General features: G+C 31.8%; 1 protein-coding gene across 1 annotated transcript in view; it reads right to left on the bottom strand.

The window, feature by feature from the left end:
* Positions 1-368: 368 nt before the first annotated feature.
* The window catches only part of LOC113389814 (titin-like), a 32,517-nt gene continuing 12,072 nt past the window's right edge, over positions 369-20,813 (bottom strand). Inside the window, exons 8-22 of the mRNA XM_026626821.1 lie at positions 19,659-19,807; positions 17,622-17,675; positions 17,398-17,579; positions 17,143-17,335; positions 15,120-15,235; positions 12,556-12,907; positions 9,503-10,884; positions 6,841-7,207; positions 5,628-5,736; positions 4,614-4,728; positions 3,333-3,539; positions 2,984-3,266; positions 860-973; positions 595-686; positions 369-534 (exon numbers count right to left, since the gene is read on the bottom strand). Of these exons, the coding sequence (XP_026482606.1) occupies positions 369-534; positions 595-686; positions 860-973; positions 2,984-3,266; positions 3,333-3,539; positions 4,614-4,728; positions 5,628-5,736; positions 6,841-7,207; positions 9,503-10,884; positions 12,556-12,907; positions 15,120-15,235; positions 17,143-17,335; positions 17,398-17,579; positions 17,622-17,675; positions 19,659-19,807 (3,881 nt within the window). The remainder of the gene's footprint in view (positions 535-594; positions 687-859; positions 974-2,983; positions 3,267-3,332; positions 3,540-4,613; positions 4,729-5,627; positions 5,737-6,840; positions 7,208-9,502; positions 10,885-12,555; positions 12,908-15,119; positions 15,236-17,142; positions 17,336-17,397; positions 17,580-17,621; positions 17,676-19,658; positions 19,808-20,813) is intronic.

Below are 20,813 nucleotides of genomic sequence, written 5' to 3' on the forward strand. Positions count from 1 at the left end.
TGCTGGACCTGCCTTTGCCAAAAACTAATCAGCACATCTCCCTATCAATAGGGATCGAATGTTTGTTAAACCATTCAAATCGGTTAATCCGTGCGCCCGAAAACGTGGACAAAAAATTGTATCCAGACATACATACACACTCACACACACACACACATACACACACATCCATTTAGTTTCTGAGGTATGCCCCTTAAAAATGTTCAGAAACTTTCAAAACGTCGAGAAATGTACAAAAATTTTCATTTTCCATTTTCGGCCCATTACTATAACTACCCTACGGGAAGTTAATAACAAAAGCTTGGTTTAAACTATTCAATTCAAGAGTCTAATTCATCCCTACCTGTGAAACGATGCTGGATCTATTACTATGTCCCCAAATCTAAATCCATTGCAAAGGGCCCACTAAGTGACCTCTGCCCTGAAGGAGTCAAATGCTGGGTGCTGTACTCTGAAGGCGAATGGTGCTGGTGAAGTCCTGGTAAAACGACCAGAGGACGATCGTGAGACGAACTCAATTCTGGCGAGGAATCGCTAAAAACAATAATTTAATTAAGTGAAAAGATCTAGGGCAGAATTGGATTGTATTATTACCTGATTGCACCCGAGTCTAACTGGAGAAGAGGCTTCCTATCTTCTTCATCGGCAGCTGCTGATGGCGAGCGGTCTGCTGCATGTGATGGGCCCTAAAGAAAATGATACAAAATCCGGGAAAAATTCCAGACAACTTCTAACTACCAACTAAACATGGTAAAATCAACTGTCAATCAATCATCTGTCAAAGTGATGTTGTCTACTTACAGCATGCCTGGTACTATCATGGCACAACGACAATCTTCAGGATCAACATACTGCGTACCATTGAAGAAGATCCTTGAGGTGTCAACGATCCTCCTGCTCCATGACCTGCTGAACACTGATTTGTACCCGACACATTCGGAGGCGACGTTGCTGCCGATCTATGCTGAGAAGGCTACAGAAAAGTGAAAAATAAAACGAGTCCTTTACCTTATTTAACACTATTCCTACCAGGACCGGTCAACTCAAACTCAAATGACCGTTTTTGATTTTTTGATTAGTATTTTTTATATCAACCGTAATTGAATCGTCATCAAACTTCACGACTTTTCCTAATATGGGTCATTCTTTTACAAACCGTACACCATCCAGACCTTGACATTTTAGAATTGAATGAAATTTTACAGATATTATACATAAAATCATTTGACAGGTATTCAGGATTTTGCTGAAAAAATTTTTTTACGTAAATATTTACGATTGAAAAATGGATTTTTTGCTCAATTTCTATGAACATCATCTGCGGTAAATTAATTATCTCCGGATGTGCTGATCGGATCACTATTATTATTTTTTTATTAGATTCATATTGAAGTGAACTTTGTAATGAAAAAATTTTTCTTTTTGTTCAACAACAACCCTTAAATATTTACAAAGGTTTTACTCAGCCTTACCCCAACGTGAATCGATAAAAAAAACATATTTTTTCTTTTTTTCTCTGCAACAAATTCTTTTTACAATTTGTTGGAGATTTTTTTACATCGAAAGATATTAAATATTTTCAAGCGCGAGCCGCGCTTTTCACGTCGGGGCCTCAAAGACTTGTACTCATTTGTGAATTTCAAATGACAATCTTATTGTTTTCCGGTTGAAAAATATTTTATAATTTCTGGTGAAAAATGAATATATAGTCAAAAAAATAGGGGAGAGCGGAGCTTAAAAGTTCGTGGGTAAAAAGATCCACTGCCAATATCTCAAAAACAAGTAAAGTTAGAAATTTTTTTACAACAATTTTGGCTGATTTTGTTCGCCCTATCATCTTTCTGAAACATTATCTGAAATATTTTTCTTTCAGGAAATCTGTTTTGTATTCGTACTTAGTTGATTTTTTTCTGAATTCCTGTTGGAACTATACGGCAAGTTAATTGGATAGAAAGTTCCTGCCTTGTACATCGTCTTCCCGTAATTTCTTTATGTGAAAACAATGGATTTATCCTGAATAAATACAAAATAAGGAAAATCCTTGATAAATTCTCTCTAAAATTCATATTTTACCGAATGATTTCTAACTACTTTATGAATGACATCTACACCAAACACGACGCTAATACCAATTGAATTGACTCCCGTATTAGTGTAATTTTTTCAACATATGCGTATGTAAGTGAAAATTAGTATCTTCTTTCTTAGCTTCCAAAATTGTAAATATTATTTGAGTTAAGTCCTTGATTTTTAGTTCTACCAGCTACAAATAGCTGTTATATTGCTTCAATTGTACCTACCATCACAGTTTCTTTTTTTACTAAAAGTTTAGCTATAAGTTGGATGGTAAAAAACGCTTAAATTTTTTATACGGTTTCATTGGTTATAAATGTTCAAAGAAATTCTCAGTTTTCTACGTATACTGGATGGTTATCAAATATTTACACCCCATTTGTGCGATTTGCTGGGCATATTTATATATTTACATCGTGTATTGAACAGTTACTAAAATTTTATACTACGTTTTACTGAATATTATTGAACATGTGTTGAATAAATTTACACCTTACCTTTATTGAAAATATATGTTTGTCGGTAGTAATACGTGGCCTTTTACAACAATTTTGATTGCTGTCAATGTAGTTGAACCAACTTTTGGATTCAAAACAAAACCTATCACTATCACTCTAAATTCGTCTGAATTTACATTTTCTTGTAAGTCTGATACTACAAAAAATGCTGTCCGAAACATCGTCTTTCGTACTACCGGTCAAATGACCGGTCGCGGTAGGTAAAAATAAAAATTGGAAAAACAAATTTACATTGAAAAATGTATCATATTCACATATTAGGAAAAGTTATGAAGTTTGATGACGATTCAATTACGTTTAATATGAAAAAATACTAATCGAAAAATCAAATTTCACTCAATCATTTGACCGGTCCCGGTAGGAATAGTGTCAACTGACTTCTTATCACTTACAATGTTGACTGCAGTCGGTATAGTCTGTATCCTCTTCGGCGGCCTCCGCTTTTCAGGAATGTCCTCAAAATTTATCCAACTTTTGACCGGAGCAGATCTCGACATGGTTCTTTCTTCTCGTGCTGAGTTTGGAGGCGTTTTCCTTGGAGGCAAAGGCGGCGGTGGAGTTGAACAAGATTCTCTTCTAGATGTCGATGTAGAATGATGCTCTCCTGATTGGGAGGCTGTCGATCCTGTGCGTCTTCGAGCTGGAGCAATGGCTTGCTCCGCAAATTCAATCCAACTAGATGATAAAGGACATAGAAATGTTTTATGTTGGTAGCTAAAAATTATAAACAGCTTCATCTACCTTTCGGCTGCTTCAGCTACAGGTCTTCTAGGCGACCTTTGACGTCCTTCTTCTGCTTCAGATGAATGTGCTGTTGAGGGCAATTTGATTCGCAATTGTTGTTTAGCATTACTAGCTGTCAAGGAGTTTTCTTGCTGAGCTGCACTTTTCAGAAGTTGCTGGAACCTGCTGGGTTCTATCGGAGTTGTTGGGCGAGGTCTTTCCACCCTAGAAATAAAATAATGAAAACATCATATAAAATGTTAGATATAAAAATGAATCGCAAAATGTGTTGGTAAGCGCATAACTCAACAACGCCTGGACCAATTTGGCCATTTATTTTTTCAAATTTCCGTTGAAGTCCAAGGATGCTTCTTACAGCGAGAAAAATCGAATAATTGCCGGGAAAACCCTAAAAATAGCCCTTTTCTTTTTCACATTTTTTTTGCTTTAATGCTATTACAAATAAAGGTCATATTAAATTACAATCACTCACTGTATACTTCTCCTAAACGATTATTCGGATTTTGATAAATCTTTCTGAAGTTTGTTAAGAAATTTTCTAGAATGTATGTGATTATAAAATACTGGCATGTATGTGCAATACTGTAGAAATAAATGGGAAATATTGCAAAAAAACGACATGTCATTGTTTGCATTGAAAACAAATGAAAACTATCATCTCCAAAAATTTCAATTTACTTATGAACCCAGACAATGTTCGAATATGTATAATGAATTTATGATTATGAATAAGAAAAATGAAATGTCTACATTATTAATGCCGAAAAGCAGCTGAGATGTGCCAGAAATTAAAATAATATAAAATACAGTATATGTATGGAAGATTGAATGATACACATACGAACAGGATATGACAAATTATTATTATTATTTTTTATTATTAACTTTCTAAATAGAAATCAGAACGAGTTACAATTCTGTAAGCTATTGTGATGTATGTAACTCAAATACAGTATTTGAGTTCAAAACAAAAATATAAAATAATGATATGTAAAAATAAAATTGTTTAAGAAACTCCCCAGTGGGAGTTTTGTCTATGGTTCATCCCCATAGCACCATATATCGGCTTAATCACCGTTCTGTATATTAGCACCTTATTATCGAGGGACAATTTAGATTTTGGGCCTAACATTCAATAGGGATTTTACTTTTCTCTCTAACTGTTTACATTTGTTGCTGATTTGTGGAATTCAATTCAATTTTTTGTCTAAGTGCAATCCTAGATACTTATAGTATCTGATTGAGGTATCGTTTTATCATTGATTTTTACTGCCGGACTTGTCTCTCTTTAGGGTGAAAGTGACTTGGCAAGACTTTGATTCATTAATTTTAAGTCTCCACTTCTGGGCCCATGCTTCTATTTTGTTTAAATGGTGCTGTAGCTTTGTGCTAGCTGTTACAGAAATTATATGGGATGTTGCTATTACTGTGTCATCACCTATGTACCTAACATTGCATCTTCTTTGTATCTAACATTGCATTGATTGTGGTAAATCGTATGTAAAAATAATATAAAGGGTTGGGCCCAAGCAACTGCCTTGTGGGACGCCGGCTTTTATGAATCGATAGCTGGATAAATCTGTAGCAACATTGGTTCTGAACTGTCTTTTGTCCAAGTAGGATTGAAAGAATTTGTGGCAAAGTAATTCACTCAAAATATGAAATCAAGTATTAATCAGGGCCGGTGCTACCTTTAATGCGATACATGCGAAAAATACGAGTGCACGCCTTAGGGGGCGCCAGCACAAGATTCGGATATTAAATTTTCAATATAGTTTTTTTTTTCAATATATAATTTCTTTGCATCTTTCACTAATCTTTCCACAATATTTTTAAAATTCGTAAAAATTTCACTTTATAACAACAAATGGGAAAGTAAAGATGAAAACATACAATTCCGCTCTCACGATATCGATTAGGAGAAGTTTAAGATTCATTTTTGGATATCTTAAATAATAAAAAATTAAACTAATTTAATCCAACATGAAGTACCAGTGTTATGTTATGGTTATGGTTATGTTATACTGTTTAAAAGACCTTAATTTTCAATATTGTGTTGGAATTGAGGCTCATCATTTTATTTAAAGCAGTTCTACATTTAACATCGCTGATATTATAAATGTATATGCATTTTGGCGTGAAGAGTAATTTAAAAACAATAATTATTATTTTTAGGTAAACGGTAAATATTAGTATATTATATTAACAAATTGTAGACATAGGTACAGGACAACGTCTGTCGGGTCATCTAGTTACAAAAATATGCCTTTTGGACATTTCAAATTGACTTACTTGCAAGTGGTTTTATATTATTTTTCCTCCGCTGCTTGACGGGTACTATAGGAACAGCCACAGGACGTTCTTGCGGTAAAGTCGTAGGAACATAAGGAAACTCCTCCAACTAAAACATACAACACATAAACATCTACAATATTCAACGCAACAGTCACAAATAGGGAATGCAATACAGGTATACCGGTATACCGAATTGCCGATAAACCGCCCGATTTTTCGGAGGGTATTTTTACCGGTATTTACTCCAAAAATACCGGTATTTTCGGTATTTTTACATAAGCGCTATTTGATACATAATATACTAAAGTTTAAATTTCTCGGAAAAAATTATCTTTAAATTCCATAATCGCATAAACAGCTATATCTTCAAGTGATTCTATAGGATGAACAAATGTCAAATATTTTAACTCGTCATTAAACTGAATATTTATTGCTTTACTAAGGGCTTCATATCGTGTTACAATAAATAAAATTAAACTGGTAGATAATGATGTTTGTTTCATCTTATAAAAATGTAACGGTTTTTTAAGTGATATTTGCGCCAAAATATTTTATCTCATACAGATTGCCCCTGCGTAATCTTTATTTTTTCTAACTTTATACATAATAATTATGATAATTACGAAATATTTTTGCTTCTTATTACAATTATAAAATATTATTTTTCGACAACCTTTCGAAGTTTGAAAATACTATAGAAGCATCACATTGTTTTAAATAACAATACTCAACAATTATAGTAACTTATTATTTATCTCGACAAAGAATCCGATCTTAAATTAGTGTAGAACAATTATTTTTTTAAAATATTGGAGATTATGCTAATTTAACACATCGGATACAGACAATACAGTTTATTATAATAATGTAATATGATCTTTTATGAGTTTTTGGTCTTTCTTACTTATAAGTTTGTTTTTGGTGAAAAGTACTCAATATACTCGATAGTGATAATGAATTAATTGAATTGGATATAATTTTGTTGAATTATTATTTAAAAAAATAAACTTCTTGTGTTATTTTATTGTTTTTATTGTTTACTTAAATATAGTTGTAGTTGTATATACATTTTTTTTTATATTTGTACTAGTAACTTTCAATTTTGTTTACGTTTGTTTAAGATAATAAAAATACCGGTAATTTACCGGTATTCCGGTTTTAAAATGAAAAATTACCAAAATACCGGTATTGAAATTTTACATCTACTAACCTCAAAAGAGTCCTCATTCAACTCAGCGACCAGAACCCTAGCCTCCGGCTCCTGCTCTGCAATTTGCGCCCTCAGCATCCTCCTCCTTTTCCTGGCGCCTTCCTCCTCGCCGCCTGAAGAAGACGACGATGACCTTCTCTGAAGATCGACAACGGCCACTCTATCTCTGTCGTCTATAGTCGCACCTCTGTCGTCGTCCATTTCGTCCTCGGACGACCGATGACTTCTTTGTGCTCGTTCCAGTTCTGCACGTCTCCTGACGGCGGCAGAACTGCTCGAACGTGGTGATACGGAACCATCGGATGATGGTGTCCGTTTTGGGCGCCCGAGAAGAGTTTCGGAAGATGGTGATGGAATATTAGGAGACCTAAATGTAATTGATACATGAATTCAATTAATTGTTTTGATACCAAAGCTTTATCAATTTGCCGTAAAAATAAACAACATAGAAATACCGAAATATGAGAGTGTAAAATACCTTGAGATTCATCTCGATAGAAAGTTAAGCTGGTCAACGCACATCAGAATGAAAAGAAAACAGATGGAGAAGAAGTTCAAAGAGTTGTATTGGCTAATTGGCAGGAGTTCAAATATGTGCTATAAAAACAAACTCCTTTTATATAAAACAACTAGCAAACCCGACGAACTCCGTTTCGCCACCAGATGGTTTCTTGAGAAAGATGAAGAAATTTTTTTGTTTGTTTTATATTTGAAAAAGAAAAATTTGATTTTATTGCACAACAGTAATAAATTTATTTCGATTACAAAAATGTAGTGTTTTTTAGTTGAACTTCTCTAAGTAAATGAAAGTGAATCCGCAAATTATGCGTTTCATTGAAGTGCTCTTTAGTAAACCACATTTTTTGTTCTTTGGGTCTGACGTTAACACAAACAAAGCGGATGGTTTTCCAACTCGTATAACTGCCCATGTGAAACAATGATTTTCTAAATAATCTATTTGAAATTTATCTCGCAAACACTAAGCGATTGTCCTTGCGACTTGTTATTGCGAACGCAAGGCGAACTGGAAATTGCAATCGTTTGAAGTCAAACGGAAAACCAGTCGGAATCATTGGTATGTCACCAAATCGCCAGCAATTTTTGATTGAATGGTGAAGAAAGTGCGTGTATATCATTATTCTTTGTGGCAAGAATTGCTCGTTGACTTAACCAAGCATAATTCTGATAATTCTCACTAATGTCATTACTCGAATTTTTAATTACGGTGCATGAAGTTCCAGCAATTTGCATTAGGGCACGATGCCATGCACAACTAATTTTCTTAGCTATAAACCTTGCGGAGCCCGAGACCTTTCCAACGAATGCAAAATTGTCGAAATCGGTTTGTGCGTTCTGGAGTTATTTCGTCAGAAAGAAAAACCCGACTTATTTTTATATATATAGAAGATAATTATCCCAATCTGGACATACGGCATTGAGCTATGGGCGTGCGCAAGCAATTCAAATATAAAAAATACAAGCATCGAAAATTTTAAGATGCATTATGAACGCACCCTGGTATGTTACAAATGAGACCCTACATAAAGACCTAAAAATAAAAACTATTAATGAGATGATAAAAGAAAGGAGCAAAAAATACCACGAAAAACTACCAGGTCACCAAAACGTATATTTAAAAAAATTAAACGAGGAATATCCCATACGAAGATTGGGGAAAAATGGCCTTACGATTTTAAATAAAATGTTAATAATGAAAAGAAAGAGAGATATCTCATAGGAGATAATCTCTTAAATGCATTAACACCAACATCATATTGTCTTAAAATATGTATATTATTTTGATTATAAAATAAAACTATTATATATTATAGTATATTATTTTGAATATAAAATTGCAATAAAACTATGCAAAAAAACTAGTGGGGTATATGGCATCGTGCCTTAAGGCAAATTGCTGGAACTTTCCGTATCGTAACGAAATGTTCGAGGAATACTGAATGTTTTCAAATAGATTATTATTCATATTGTAACATTGTCTAATATTTATAAGAATTATATAAACTGAATTGAAACGTTAAAATTATTTTTTTAAAGTATATTAGAACTTTAGTCGGAATTAAAAATAAAGTCTGAATTATTTTCGATATACATAAAAACAATTTTTTTTCCAAAATCAATTAGTTTGTTAAAATAAGCTGAAAGTTCTTTGAATCATTTAAATTGGACGCATAGTTCTCTCAAAAACTGCCATTTTTTGCACATTTAGCTCTGTATCTTCGAAATGGCTGGGCCTGCCATTGCTTCTCCCAATCATTACTAATTAAATGTTTTCTAAATCATTCAAATCGGATGCTTCGTTCACTCAAAAACTCGATTTCTATTTTCTGCACTCTTTGCTCCGTATCTCCGTAACGGCTGGACCTGCCTTTGCCAAAAACTAATCAGCACATCTCCCTATCAATAGGAATCGAATGTTTTTTGAACCATTCAAATCGGTTGATCCGTGCGCCCGAAAACGTGGACGAAAAATTGTATCCATACATACATACACACACACATCCATTTTTTCTTAGGTATGCCAACATGTTCAGAAACCTTCAAAATGTCGAGAAATGTAAAAATTTTCAATTTCGATTTTCGGCCCCTTACAATAACTTACCCTACGGGTAGTTAATAAATAAATAAACCTTTATCAATTTACCTTAGGCTTCTCTGTTCATCATCAGGAGTCGTCCTCATAGCTTGCTGAAACGAATCGGTTTTGACAAATTCCTTCTTCCTACCACCATTATGCACCACAACATCTGCAGTATCCTTAACAATCTCTTGTTTTGTAAATAAAGGTTCACTAACCACTTGTTGAGGTAGCGTTTCACTAATTTTATTAACTACATCACTAAATTCATGCACTGCAGGTTTAGAGACAATTTCACTCGGTTTCGCTTCCAAAAGTTCATCTTCAGTTTTAACACGATCGCGTTCGTAGTCTAAAATTTGTTGGGCGAGGGTACGTTTTGATAAAAACATTTTGCGTGCAGGTTTTGCGGCTACTTTGGGCGGTGAAGTAGATATTTTTGTTTCTTCTGGTGGAATTGATGGTTCAGTAGAAGCTTTTTGGTCTTCTGGAGACGCTGGTTGACTACATTGGCTCTCGGCTTTGCTCAAACTGAACTGGGTGCTGAAAACTTGTTCCTCGCGACTGCCTAATTTTGTGGTGAAGACTAAACGTTTTTTTGTTTTTTTCTTTCCTTCCTGAGGCGAACTTACTTTTTCCTCCACTTGCTGCCTACTTAAATCAGATTTCAGTTGGATTTCTTTAACTTGTTTAATCACTTCATCAAAATTTATGTCCGGTTTTTCTGGTTCTGGTTCAATATTCTTAGAAACTTCAGCAGGGACTTCTTCATCACTGGGTGAACGTAAAGGAATCCTAATGCTACCATCAGGTAAAGGTATCCTTCTACACTTGGTTTGCTTTTTAGGAACTTCTTTAGATTTCGAATCATCGATTCTATCCGTTTTTTGCAACTTGGGAGTATTGCTTTCGCCTTTATGCGCCTTCGCCACTTTTTTACCATCAGCGATTTTAACTTTGGTAAAACAATCTGCAGGTTTTTCATGCGGCGGCGTGTGCAAAGAAATATGTATATAATCCTTGGACTTATCAAAATCAATCTTCCTGCTATCCACAAGTCCTGATAAATCTTCTGGTGTCATAGTACGTACTGGAATTCTTACACTATCACTTTTCAGTTTCATCGAATCGTCGTTCTTTGGTCGCGAACAACTTTCAAAAACTTTCATGATGTCTTCTTGTTTTACCGGCGGTCCATGGAGAGGTATTCTGATACCATCAGACGGCGGTGATTTTTTCTGTACCCTGACATTTCTAGAAGATCCTTCCTCACTAGGTTTTCTGGATCGATTGGATGGAATGTCACTTGGTCTGTTGACTTCTCGGCCAAAAACTTTCTCCAGATCTTGCCTGGTGCCTATGACACCGGACTTTAGATCTTCTTCAGTGGGAGTGTGGAGAGGTATTCGGATGTAGACAGGTTCTTCGGGTTCTTTCTGTACAGGCACCTAAAAATAAATGATAAAATGATTGTTATTTATTTTTTTCGATTTTGAGATTTTTTGATATTATGAAAACTAAAAACCTTAGAATCATTTTAAAAAAAATCATCTCAATATCTATTTTTTTGACGAAGTTTTTTTCATCGCTCCGCGAGCTATTGTATGCCAGCTGCTCTCTTTTTCATTATAATACCTCATGCACGTGACCTTTTTAATGTATCAGCATCTTTGAACACCATGGTGTATTTAGTACATTAAATTAAATGGTGTATTTAGTACATTAAATTAAATGGTGTATTTAGTACATTATATTAAAAACTTTAAATACGTTTTTCTCAAATTGACTTTTTTCAAATTAAAAAATTAAGCCACAAATTAAAAAAAAAACTGCATGTCGGATCGCAAAAGAGATAGATGTTGCAAGGCCGACTTTGGCGGCCTCTGGTTACAAAATGACAGCAAAAAAAAAGAAAATTTCGTAATCTATATATATAAAAGAGGATCGCTTAAGTTAGAACACTTATAACTCACGAACGGCTGAACCGATTTAGATGAAAATTGGCAGGGAGGTAGTTTAGAACCAGAAGAAATATATGTGATACTTTTTGTCCCAATTTTCATTCCAATTCAAAATTAATTATTTATAAACTATCCATTTAATTTATGATATTTATTTTCAAAAAATTTTAATAACCACGGAAAATTATTACGAAGTGGCAAGTAAATTAATTCTTAATGATAGCAAGCGATGCCATATGGACGATGGAGAAATTTATTTCTCGGCAATGGGAATGTAATTATTTTTTATATATTTAGATACTTACGTATATTTGTTTATACGTATTTAAATAGAGTATTTGAGATTTTCATATTCTAAATATCAGCAATAAGTATAATCATCAACAAATAAATAAAAATAAAGTTTCTTAACATAACCTCAAAATTTGTAATAAAAATGTAAATAGTTATATATTAATTGTTGTTAATTTATAATTTCTTTATACATATCTTATAAAATGTTTCAGGTGTTTACAACTAATTTGCATACATATTATCCGAAAATGTGCTTTGATTGGACAATAAAAAGGCCTAATTGAAATTACTCGACTACCTTATGTTGAATATAGTGATAGAATATTAGTTCTTGGTTGTATATATTTATATTTATATATATATATATATATATATATATATATATATAGAACCAAGAACCAATTAAAATTGTCCAGCCTTCTTGAGTAATCCAGAATCCAAAAGAATCTGAAAAGCTTAAAACGTAATCAATAAGTCGAAATACCAAAAAAAGACTTGGATTAGATTATACCATGTTTTCTATAGAAAGTGTATGAAACTTCCAGTTTGATTGTATTGACAAAATTTAGACAAACTAATGGGTTTTATTGTTTTTATAATACCTCATTGTATATAGCATTCAAACAACGCAGACTTATACACTAAAAATATTTTTTTTTTTTTATTCTCTAGAAATTGTTTTGAATATACCTTACTTAGCAAAATAACGTTTGCCAGGTCAGCTATTATTCTATGATTTTGTAATTTTTGTTTAAAAAAACCGCATGCCTCTACGATAAATACATTTCGAGAAAAACAATAACAAATACCTTGCATTTTTTTTAAAACAACCCCCTTAAACTAAATTATGACTTTTATTCTTACCATTTGTCTGTGCCTGTGTTCAACAACCGGAGATTTACTTTTCGACTTGGCTCTCGGTCTAAACAAAGACAGAACCGAACCAGATTTATCGGTCGCCTTGATTCGCGGCGAATCCGGTTGACTTATGGTCTCTTTCGATTTGAACAACGAGCAGAAAGAACTCTTTCTGGAAGCCGAGGCCGGTGATGGCGATGGTGACCTATTCTGTGGTTTTTGACCAGATGCAGGTTTGGACGATTTCTGATCAGGGTGCCTGTGAATCGTGTCATCGGATTGACGTAGATCCAAAGTCACCGGTTTGACGGACGGAGGAGCTGGTTCGATGGGTACGGAGTCGTCTTCATCAGAATACCTAGGAAAGGATAAATTGTAAACACACACACACATATACACCTAAGTCTGTTTTTACACGGTCTTTTTGTACACGGTTTTGATATAACACGGTTTGAAAAATAAATATTTGTAATTTTTTTACACGATTTTATTCCATTTAGCACGATTTGAAATTTTATGTACCTAAATTTTTTTTGTCAAATTTAATTTTTGCGAAGTATGTTGATATCACAAAAAAGTATTTATGAAAGAAAAAAGTCTGAAACCATCGATAGTATCGATAGTTTGCGAATACTAGCTTAAAGATTTGAGTGAATTCCCCTTTAGCGCGTACAAACAATTATTATTATTATTACTATTATTATTATTATTATTATTATATTATCATATTACTTTTAAGATTAGAGTGCATATCTTTTTTATCATTACTATGATTGTGAAAATAAGCATTATATATTTGATTTAATAAAATAAACATGAATTCTTGTTCTTAAAAATTCTTGTTTTTCACTAATTTTAATAGGTTTTAGAGATTAGGAACAAATCACCCATTTTTGTATAAGATCAATGTCTTTTTTACACGTTTTTTTTACACGGCTTCTTCTGGAACCAATCTACCGTGTAAAAACAGACTTAGGTGTATATATATATATATATATATATTATATATATATATATATATATATCTTGATAGTTTTTTCGACGTTGAAACATATTTCAAAGTAACTAGCAGCCCATTCGTCGAAATAAAAAAGGTATAAAGTATAAGAACTTTTATTTATACGTTTCGACACAAGATGCGTGTCATCATTCAGCAACTACAACATTTGAAAATTTTATTAACTAATATAAACAACAATATAGATTAATTATAGCATAGAGAAACATTATACATACCACAGGACAAAAACACTCACAAAAATTTATTTAAAAAATTAAACTTAATACATATAGAGAAACATTTTTTTAGAAAAATTATTAATAACTAAAGATTTGAAAACTAATTTGACTAAAAGTTATGAAATGCATTTTAGTCAATTAGTTTTCAAATCTTTTAGTTATTAATAATTTTTTCTAAAAAAATGTTTCTCTAATATGTTATTAAGTTTAATTTTAAAATACATTTTGTTGAGTGTTTTTGTCCTGTGGTATGTATAATGTTTCTCTATGCTATAATTAATCTATATTGTTGTTTATATTAGTTAATAAAATTTTCAAATTGTTGTAGTTGCTGAATGATGACACGCATCTTGTGTCGAAACGTATAAATAAAAGTTCTTAACTTTATACCTTTTTTATTTCGACGAATGGGCTGCTAGTTACTTTGAAATATATATATATATATATATATATATATATATATATATATATATATTAACAAAGTCTAATAACGGGCATAACATCAATAAAAAACATGAATTTCTTTCAAAAATTCAAAAAACCCAAAACAATTCAAAACTGTACTTGCAGACCATATTTATACTTTAAAACACAATATGGACTTTTCTAACCCGACTGTACTACAATTCGAACAAAATTTATTTAAACAAAGAATTATAAGAGAATCTTTTTTAACTATTTATAACAATAAGACAATAAAAAAACGGAATGAACTTAACACGCTGTGCGACACAAATCTCTTTTATTTAGATAATATTTCCAAATTTCTCACAAAACAATAAAAACGACGCGCAAAGGATTCGCAATTCGTTCCACACATGTGTAGAATCTTGGTAAAAAACATTTTAAAATGTCCTTTCTCCATTATATCTTCAACCAGTCTACGAACAACACACTATCCTATTGTGATTTTTTAAATTAGTATTTTGTGAAAATAATGTGTAATTACAAGTTTAATGTTTATAATACATAGTATAGTGCATTACCATATCTTGATACCATGGATTAGTAAAATTTTCCAATTTAACACTAAGATTAACTAATTGTAAGTACTATTTACTATTTTATTTTTTGTTTTCACTCCAATTCAATTGTTTTAGTTTTTAATTTTATTTTTAGTTTCCACTGAATGAAGACTAGGATTATAGCCGAAACGAATGGATTTAAAATAAATTTTTGAAAGAAATTCATGTTTTTTATTGATGTTATGCTCGATTATTAGACTTTGTAATACATATGTTAACATCAAATTCAGAATCATACAATATATATATATATATATATATATATATATATATATATATATGCAAGTATATCAATCAGCAACTTACATATGTGCAGGTTTCAAACGTATCCTGATGTAATCTGAACTTTGTTGTTGACTCGTGTGATCCTGCATGTCAGCTTGTGCTGTTTTTCGAGGTTTCGGTGCAGTAGTTATGGCACGCTAAAATAAATTAACATCTTAGCAATTAATTGCAAAGTAAATATATACTATTAGGGAATGCAATACCGGTATACCGGTAAACCGCCCAAATTTTTCGGCGGTAATTTTACCGGTATTTACCCCGGTATTTTCGGTATTTTTACATAAGCGCTATTTGATACATAATACACTGAAGTTTAAATTTATCGGAACAAATTTATCTTTAAGTTCCAGAATCGCATAAACAGCTATATCATCAAGTGATTCTATAGGATAAACAAATGTCAAATATTATCTCAACTCGTCATTAAACTGAATATTTATTGCTTTCCAAAGGGCTTCATATCGTGTTACAATAAATAGAATTGAACTGATAGATTATGATGTTTGTTTCATCTTTTATAAAAATGTAACGGTTTTTTTAAGTGATATTTGCGTCAAAATATTTTATATCATACAAATTACCCCTGCGTAATCTTTATTTTTTTCTAACTTTATACATAACTAGCAAACCCGACGAACTCCGTTTCGCCACCAGATTGTTTCGTGAGAAAGATAAAGAAATTTTTTGTTTGTTTTATATTTGAAAAGGAAAAATTCGATTTTATTATACAACAGTAATGAATTTATTTCGATTATAAAAATGAAGTGTTTTTTAGTTGAACTTCTCTAAGTAAATGAAAGTGAATCCGCAAATTATCCGTTTCATTGAAGTGCTCTTTGGTAAACCACATTTTTTGTTTTTTGGTCTGACGTTAACACAAACAAAGCGGATGGATTTCCAACTCGTGAACAGGCAACGTATAACTGCCCATGTGAAAAACAATGATTTTCTAAATAATCTATTTGAAATTTATCCCGCAAACACTAAGCGATTGGCCTTGCGACTTGTTATTGTGAACTGGAAATTGCAATCGTTTGAAGTCAAACGGAAAACCAGTCGGAATCATTGGTATGTCACCAAATCGCCAGCAATTTTTAATTGAATGGTGAAATTCAGTGCGTGTACATCATATTTCTTGGCGGCAAGAATTGCTCGTAGACTTAACCGAGCATTATTCTGAAAATTCTCACTAATGTCATTACTCGAATTTTCAATTAAGGTGCCTGAAGTTTCAGCAATTTGCATTAGGGCACGATGCCATGCACCACTAATTTTCTTAGCTATAAACCTTGCTAGACCCGAGACCTTTCCAACGAATGCAAAATTGTCGAAATCGATTCGTGCGTTCTGGAATTATTTCGTTAGGAAGGAAAACCCGACTTATTTTTATATAAGTAGAAGATAATTATGATAATTACTAAATACTTTTGCTTCTTATTACAATTATAAAATATTAATTTTTCGAAAACGTTTCGAAGTTTGAAAATACTATAGAAGCATCACATTGTTTTAAATAACAATACTCAACAATTATAGTAACTTATTATTTATCTTGGCAAAGTATCCGATCTTAAATTAGTGTAGAAAAATTATTTTTTTAAAATATTGGAGATTATGCCAATTTAACCCATCGGATACAGACAATACAGTTTATTATAATGATGTAATAAGATCTTTTATGAGTTTTTGGTCTTTCTTACTCATAAGTTTGTTTTTGGTGAAAAGTACTCAATATACTCGATAGTGATGATGAATTAATTAAATTGGATATACTTTTGTTAAATTATTATTTAAGAAAATAAACTTATTGTTTTATTTTATTGTTTAGTTGAATATAGTTATACATTACATATAGTTTAGTTGAATATAGTTATATACATTTTTTTATATTTGTACTAGTAACTTTGAATTTTGTTTACGTTTGTTTAAGATAATAAAAATACCGGTAATTTACCTGTATTCCGATTTTAAAATGAAAAATTACCGAAATACCGGTATTGAAATTATCCATCGGTATTGCATTCCCTATATACTATCATCTTACATCTTTAGGCGCAGTTCCATTTCTAGCGACATGACCATTCCCTTTGACCTCGTCTTTAGTAGAGATAAGTGGCATCGTTTTCGGAGCAGTCGTAGCCGATACTGCTCCAGTGCTCCTAGGCTGCTTACTAACAACACCAGTACCACCCATAACCTGTCCATTCGTTTTGCATTTACCCTTCATACCTGGCAACCTGCAAAAATACAAACCATCAGCACTACATCCACCAACATCCTACCACCTATCTATTCCTACCTGAACCCTTCAGCCAGTACAGCTTCTGTAGGATCAGTTCCTCTGGCAAGTAAAACTTTTTCGGCTTCACTAACGGCACTTCCAGCAGCGTTTTGGGCTCTCCTTAAAGGAGTTCCACAGTCTCTACGTCTGCCACAGCAACTCCCCCAGCTGCAGGCGATCCTGTGCCACAAAAAATGTTTCTAGGAGTAAGGAATGTGGTGAGGAGTCCTTGCGCCTCCTGCAGAACTTAGACTGGAGACACGACTTGTGCGCCCTGATATACAGAGGAGGACGACCTAGAAAAATAAAAAATATTTGTAACTAGATGACCCGACAGACATTGTCCTGTACCCATGTCTGCAATTTTTTAATATAATATACTATTATTTAACGTTTACCTAAAAATAATAATTATTGTTTTTTAAATTACTCTTCACGCCATAATGCATATACACTTATAATATGAGCGATGTTATATGTAGAAATGTTTCAAATAAAATGACGAGTTTCAATTCCCACACTATATTTGAAATTGAAGTCTTTTAAACGGTATAACATAAACATAACCATAACATAACACTGGCACTTCATGTTGGATTAAATTAATCTAATTTTTTATTGAATTCCTATTATAAAACAAGAAATTGACTATAAAAGAACCAACTTTTAAACTTAAAACATCTTTTAATACCATAGACGGAAGAGAGTACAGCTTTTTAATCTACTCCCACTACATATTAGGAAACTGAATGATCGTCAATTCATAATACTATTGTTAAACTTTTAAAGCTCAAAGTTCTACGATACTTTTGAGTTTTCCAATTTCGATATCAAACATTATTTTGATAATGAAATGCCTACTGATAATAATTGATACTTTTTTTTCCAACAGTTACAATTTTTTTCCCCTTTTCAATACTTTTCCTAATTTTTATTCTAAATTATTTTAAAATTTTTCTACTTTAAGTATTTTATCATTACAATTATTTTCATATTATATATTCTTTTTTGATACTGCTTTTGATTATTATTTTCCAGATATGGGACTTAAATAAAAATTGCATACCGGATATTTAAAGGATTTTTTTTACCATAAGGAGACTCTCAAGATCAACAAGCCTTAATTGAACTATTTGAATTTTATTACATTTTTTTCTTCAAGTTATTATATTAGATATTACAAACGTTAGGCTTAATATTGTTTAATAGTTGTATTTTACTGGAATTAATTTAATTAAGATAATTTATTTTCTGTAATTATTAAGGTTATTCCTGTATCCGTAATATAAATATAAATATAAATATACTTAAGGTATCCAAAATTGCATCTTAAACTTCTAATCGATATCGTGAGGCCCGAAATTGTATGTATTCATCTTTACTTTCCCATTTGTTGTTATAAAGTGAAATTTTTATGAATTTTAAAAATATTGTGTAAGTATTAGTAAAAGATGCAAAGAAATTATATATATAAAGAAAATTTAATATCCGAATCTTGTGTTGGCGCCCCCTAAGGCGTGCGCTCGTATTTTCCCCATGCATCGCATTGAAGGTAGGACCGGCCCTGATTAATACTTAATTTCATATTTTAAGTGAATTAATTTGTAACATTCTGTTCATATGCGTATAATTCCATCTGACATACATATACCGTATCTTATATTATTTTAATTTCTGGCACATCTCGGCTGCTTTTTGGCAATATTAATGTAGGCATTTCATTTTTTTTTTATTCATAATCATAAATTTATTATACATATCCTAATATTGTCTAGGTTCATAAGGAAATTGAAATTTTTGGCAGATGATAGTTTTCATTTGTTTTCAATGCAAACAATGACATGTCGTTTTTCGCATTTTCTTCCATTTATTTCTACAATATTGCACATACATCCCAGTACTTTATAATCACATACATCCTAGAAAATTTGCTTAACAAACTTCAGAAAGATTCATCAAAATCCGAATAATCGTTTAGGAGCATACAGTATGTGCTTGTAATTTAATATGAACTTTATATAATAGCAATAAAGCTCAAATTGATTCTACGTTTTAGTTTGAAAAAGTTTGTATGAGAAAAAAAAGGGAAGTTTTTAGGGTTTTCCCGGCGATTATTCGATTTTTTCTCGCCGTAAGAACCATCCTTGGACTTCAACGAACATTTTAAAAAAAAATGGCCAAATTGGTCCAGGCGTTGTTGAGTTATGCGCGGAACAACACATTTTGCGATTCTTTTATATATAAAAAAATATTAATGACTATATTAGTTTGTTTGTTACCTCAGAACACTGTGATTCTCTCCTCGGTTCCTCGACTGGTTTGGCACCAGGTCCCAAAAAGTCAAGTTCTTCAGTACTTGATCTCAAATCCAAGGCACCCTCTTCACGGAATCCTAAAGACGATACAGCACTCACTGAAGCACTTCTTCCTACAACACAAAAATCCAAAATTACAATATGTTAATAACATATATATATATATATATATATATAACACATTATCCAATTGTGATTTTTTAAATTAGTATTTTGTGAAAATATTGTGTAACTACAAGTTTAATATTTATAATACATGTGTAGTGCATTACCATATCCTGATACCATGGATTATTAAAATCTTCCAATTTAACACTAAGATTAACTAATTGTAAGTACTATTTACACTTTTTATTTTTTCTTTTCACTCCAATTCAATTGTTTTAGTTTTTAATTTTATTTTTAGTTTCCACTGAATGAAGACTAGGATTATAGCCGAAACGTATAGATAAAATAAATTTTTGAAAGAAATTCATGTTTTTTAGTGATGCTATGCCCGATTACTAGACTTTGCTAATATATATATATATATATATATATATATATATATATATATATACAGGGCCGGTCCTGGGGTTCTCAGCGCCCGCATGCAAGATTTGTTTTAGCGCCCCCCCCCCAATAATTTTAACTGTTTTAACAGTTTTTCGTTGAAATTATATAAACATTTACGTTAATTTTTTTTTATTAATTTTTAGTCATTTTGGATTTAGTACACAAAAAATAGATAAAATCTAAAAGCGTATAATATACATTGATTTAAATTTATTTAGAAAATCGAGGCGATTCGCAGCTTGATCATAATCGAATATTTTTAAATTCTTAATTATTTCTAACGCATGTGTAATATTAATATTTGGGTTTTGAAACATTTAACTTATTTATTATGCGATTTATTCTATAGAACTAATCACGCCAAAAGAGCAAAAATAACTAGTATTCGATTTTTAAAATAATACTCGTATTTCATGTTTTAATTTAAATTAAATTTTCACTATTTACAATATCCAAAATTGAATCGTAAACTTCTCCTTATTTGTACGGTTGAATTTGAACCTAAATAATTTGTTTTTTCGATTCCACGTTAACTTCAAACGAAGAAAAAATAATAGTACAATA

The sequence above is a fragment of the Ctenocephalides felis genome, unplaced genomic scaffold (assembly GCF_003426905.1).
Source record: "Ctenocephalides felis isolate EL2017-DRISC unplaced genomic scaffold, ASM342690v1 CF-g0.4_SCAFFOLD_03573, whole genome shotgun sequence".
Lineage (NCBI taxonomy): Eukaryota > Metazoa > Arthropoda > Insecta > Siphonaptera > Pulicidae > Ctenocephalides > Ctenocephalides felis.